This window comes from Chanos chanos, chromosome 16 (assembly GCF_902362185.1).
Source record: "Chanos chanos chromosome 16, fChaCha1.1, whole genome shotgun sequence".
Classification (NCBI taxonomy): Eukaryota; Metazoa; Chordata; class Actinopteri; order Gonorynchiformes; family Chanidae; genus Chanos; species Chanos chanos.
The window spans coordinates 16,454,114-16,459,113 of NC_044510.1; the positions used below are offsets into that span (position 1 = coordinate 16,454,114).

Consider the following 5,000-nt stretch of genomic DNA (forward strand, 5'->3'; position numbering starts at 1 on the left):
ACAAACTCCACGCAGAAAGGACCCTGGCCGCCCGGACGGGCATCGAACTCAGGACCCTCATACTGTGAGGTACCCGCTGCACCACCGTGCCGCCCTGTCTGCTGTCTCGTTAGGGTTAAATTCTATCGTGGACTGCAATCAGTTGGACTTCATTCTATGAACAGGGCTTTCCTCCACTTCCAGAACACTCATGAAAACCAGTCAGGGCTAGAATTCCCTACCGAGGATGAAGACGTGTTTGGAAAATCAGACAGATATGCTGAAAGATGATGTATTATTAAAACGAAACGACATCTTTGCAGGCCAAGCAAAACCTGTCCCAAAACATTTAGCAGTGTTGTCAGCGAGTGGGGAGACCAGTGCAGGACAGTGAGAGATCAGAGTCTTGGGGCATGTGAGTACCACTGCATCCCATTCATCTGAAAAGAATCAGTGAAATCAGAGTTGTGATTGGACTGTGTGGGGTGTGTCTATTGGGGTGAGCCTTGAGCAGAATCAAACAGACCCAGAGAGTTTGGACCCCTCCCTCATGGTTCTGTCCCACACCCGAGTCTCACACTACCCGGCCTGTGTGTGGACCTGGATCAGCAGAACCAGGTGTGGCCCAGTTGAGTTGGTCCACAAACACACACACACACACACACACACACACACACACAGACACGCCCAGCGGCTCTTGAAGAGGTGGCCAGCGTCTTCCTGTCCTCAGGGCAGCATTGCTCTGTGTAACACGTATGTCTATATCAAAGCCCATTTGAGAGCCTTAAAATGAGGCAGCCACTGATGCAGTGAGACAGCCATGCGGGAAGTTAAGGCACAAACTCAGGGGTTTACACGCCATTTGCCACTTCTCATTTATTAGTTTAGAGAACATCTGGGGAAGGGAGACAGGGCTAAGGTAACACTCCAGACTCACAAATTGGTTTCAATATTGGACATACTGGAGGAGAGGTGCAATTTTTTTTTTCAGGGCTCCTGCCACTGTTATTAAAACAGCTGCCGGCTCGACGTGTCAGCCGCGGTTCAGCTTGACTTCTTTATCGAGTTTCACATTATAGACTTCTACCCCTCTCACTCCTTAATAAAGTCAAGGGCATCCCGCATCGATGTTTCTATCCGCCTAGACAAAACGCTCCAGCCCCCGCGGGTTTTTCCGTATGACTGTAGACAGTGCATCAAATCAAGCGTCTCTAAACGCGCCAGATACATTGGCACATTGTAGTCAGGGGGGTGGGGGACAGCAATAAACTCACCGTAAGTGTCTTTCCCTGTTGCCTATGCGTATCAGTAAATCGACAGAACACAAGAGCGTCTAACGCAACCTGTGTAACCAAGTGGGTACAGGCAACGTCATATAGCCTACGCATAATATATGTACTCAAGTACCTTGGAAACACGGGTTGAAGATCTGGTTTTACAACTGTATGACATAAAGCGAAATGAGACTGGATTCAGGTGTGGAAAAATGGTTTTACAAATGTAGTTTAGGTCAACCTTGTAGATATATGCAACTATTCATCTTTTCCAGCAGACAGAATTCGGCACCATCTCTTCTCACTTATACATTGTGGACCCAAAGGTTGAGACGTTTCACTAACACCACAACTTCACTCTACTGTAGCGAATAGATGAAACGTGGACGAGGCTAATGATTCAAGTCGAGGACGACCTAGAAATTTCTCAAGCCCAACTCAGTGCACTGGTGTCTTGGTGTAGAAATATGTGCAAGGAAAAAGGGTTCTGTCATCATACAATCAAAAATAATTTCCGACATTCTTCTTAAAAAAAAAAAAGAAAAAAGAAAAGGAAAAAAAGGATTATTAGCGACAAAGGACAGGGGAGTACCGTCATTACAAAATCACTACCCGCACGCCGGCGGTTTATGACATATGGCATCGCTAATTCTCAGCGCTGACAAGATACGGAACGTACTGGCCAGCTGCGAACATGTCCGGTATTACAAACTCAACACTCACCTTTCAAAACGAAACGGGAAGCACCGGTCACAGCTCGGAATCGAGTTGGATATCGACGGGAGATTTCAAGTCTTTGGTCGGGTGAGATGCATTCGTTGGCTGGGTGTTTTGTTCGACCCTCGGATGACGATATATGTGTTTGAAAATGTTTCATTTACATAGCGCTCGTGTGCTCCAGTACGCCGCTGCCACGATCACGCCGGGAGGACTGGACAAATGACAGCTCGGAATTTCATAGGAGGAAAGAGGGTTTAGTTTCCACACGGACAACTTTGACTGAAACACAAGGCGGCTGTAAATTCCTACATCGCGTCGAGTCGAAGCGCACACATGTTCAGCGCACAACTGACGGGGTTCATTTTTTTTTACTAAGAATCAAACTAAGAAAACGCGAACTCTGATCTTTACAGGTTTTAATATGTCTGACTGCTTCCAAATAATCTTACAAACGGAAATGTTCTTGGTTTAATATTTATTAATAAATAATATATAATTATAAATATTAAATATTACTTTAGAAATACCATTGATCACACACACAAGAGCAATTTAAAGTTACTGAATCAAGCAATGACTTGGTTTAAAGAGCAAAAAGAAGCTCCGTGACTCCACAACAACAGAGGGAACAGCACAAACACTCAAACCAACAGAATAAATACAATTTAATGCAAGAGGCAGGCAGCTGGCAGAGTGACAGCCAAAAATCAATTCAAAACAAACAAAACATTTACAAGATTTCATTTTTTTTAAACTACAGAGAGAGAGAGGGAGGAGGTGTTTATTCCTGAAAAGCATCAGTGTTGACTGTGTAGTCTGCAGGGCAGATGTGTACCTCTCCAAAATGACTGCGTGAGTTTAAGAAAGCGAAAGAGAGAGAGAGAGAGTTGGGGTGGGATGTTAAGGAGAACACGGTCCTGAGATCAGAGGTGAAGGACTGAAGTGAGACTGGAGTCGTTAAGGGGAAATCCTCAGTGAGTGTACAGACTGTGTCAGTATCAGTATCAGAGGTGAGTGGACACATGAAAGTGAACAGGCCTGAGAGAAAAATACCCTGTGCCCTCATCCACAGACAGACTGGTACAGCCACAGAAAAACCTGAGGGCTGCAGGTATGACCGACAGGCATGGTGAGGATGAGTAGATGATGAAGATGAGAGAGTCCAGCAAAGCATGACAGGGAAAGTTGACCAGCGAGAGTAGTTAGCAATAGCACTAGTGTGTGTGTGTGTGTGTGAGAGAGAGAGAGAGTAAAGGCTATAGCAGAGGGCTGTGTGTGTGTGTGTGTGTGTGTGTGTATGTGTGCGTGTTGGTGTGTGTGTGAGAGAGAGAGAGTAAAGGCTATAGCAGAGGACTGTGTGAGTGTGTGTGTGTGTGCGTGTGTGTGTGTGTGTGTGTGTTGTGTGTGTGTGCGTGTGTGTGTGTGTGTGTGTATGTGTGCGTGTTGGTGTGTGTGTGAGAGAGAGAGAGTAAAGGCTATAGCAGAGGATTGTGTGAGTGTGTGTGTATGTGTGTGTGTGTGTGTGTGTGTGTGTGTATGTGTGCGTGTTGGTGTGTGTGTGAGAGAGAGAGAGTAAAGGCTATAGCAGAGGACTGTGTGAGTGTGTGTGTGTGTGCGTGTGTGTGTGTGTTGTGTGTGTGTGCGTGTGTGTGTGTGCGTGTTGGTGTGTGTGTGAGAGAGAGAGAGTAAAGGCTATAGCAGAGGACTGTGTGTGTGTGTGTGTGTGTTAGACAGAGAAAAGGATACAGAAGTGGAGCGGTGAGGTTTTGGGGAGCTGATGGACAGTTCAGTGACTGTAGCAGACTCTGAGCTCTCAGCCTGAAACCATCTGTCAGAGTGGGCAGATAAACACTGCACTAGAGAGAGACAGAGAGAGAGAGACAGAGAGAGAGAGAGACAGAGAGAGAGAGACAGAGAGAGAGAGACAGAGAGAGAGCGCGAGTGAACAGTGTTTAGACATAGACGCAAAGTGCTCTTGACTCCACATGAGTGGAACAGAGAAATGTCTGATTCTCATGTTGACTATGCTAAGATGTCTTTGAAATGTTGAGTTATTTCATATGCTGATGGAGCTGGTAAAAATCTACAGAGACAAGCCTGAGAGAGAGAGAGAGAGAGAGAGAGAGGAGGGGTGGAGAAGGGAGTGATGGATGGAAACAGAGAGAGAGAGAGAGAGAGAGAGAGGGATGGAGGATGAGCAGTGAAGATCAGAGGACACAGGAGCCCCTGAAGGGTCTGTAAAAAGATGAGAGTCAGACACAAACAGACACTCTTTCTACCTGAGAATGACCTCTAAAAGAGTCAGCACACACACACACACAGTTAAAAAGCACACTCATACATGAATGACAGGAAGGATGGGACAAAAGACAGAGGGAATCTCTCCAAGGCTAGCAGCTCAGAACAGAGAGAGAGAAAGAGAGAGAGAGACAGACACAGAAAGAGAGCGAGAGAGAGAGAGAGAGAGGGGGGGGGGGGGGGGGTTAATGACATTCTCAGTCTGAATGGCCACATTAGTTCCATAAAATAAGGACCAGACTTCCGTCACAGCCCAGAGCTGAGATCTCTACAGAGCTTTTCACTGACACAGGATCAAAGAGCCCAGCTAGAGGTTAAAAAGGCTGAGCACTCCAGAGTGTAAAGCAGGGCAGTGCTGTAGAGTCTAAAATAATAGAGGAGATGGCGTGTGTTGTGTTACCTGTGTGAGGAGCAGTCGTAGGGCCTGGACAGTTCTCTCTTCAAGTGTCTTCACTCCTGTCTTCTCTACTGCTTCACACACACACACCAGATCACTGTCCCACTGCACTGCCTCACTGCGCCAATGCACCATCTACACACACACACACACACACACACACACACACACACACACACACACACACACAACACACACACACACACACACACACACACACACACACACAACACATACACACACACACACACACACACACAACACACACACACACACACACACACACAACACATACACACTTACACACAACACACACACACACACACACACAC

At 46.5% G+C, this 5,000-nt stretch overlaps 2 protein-coding genes across 2 annotated transcripts in view; both read right to left on the reverse strand.

Annotated features, from left to right (window-relative positions):
- ccdc134 (coiled-coil domain containing 134) overlaps positions 1-2,142 on the reverse strand; it is a 9,433-nt gene extending 7,291 nt beyond the window's left edge. The window contains exon 1 of the mRNA XM_030794004.1: positions 1,977-2,142. The gene's annotated coding sequence lies outside the window, so the exon portion shown is untranslated. The remainder of the gene's footprint in view (positions 1-1,976) is intronic.
- Positions 1,072-5,000, reverse strand: part of mei1 (meiotic double-stranded break formation protein 1) — a 36,085-nt gene continuing 32,156 nt past the window's right edge. Inside the window, 2 exon segments of the mRNA XM_030793320.1 lie at positions 1,072-1,275; positions 4,672-4,803. Of these exon segments, the coding sequence (XP_030649180.1) occupies positions 1,072-1,275; positions 4,672-4,803 (336 nt within the window).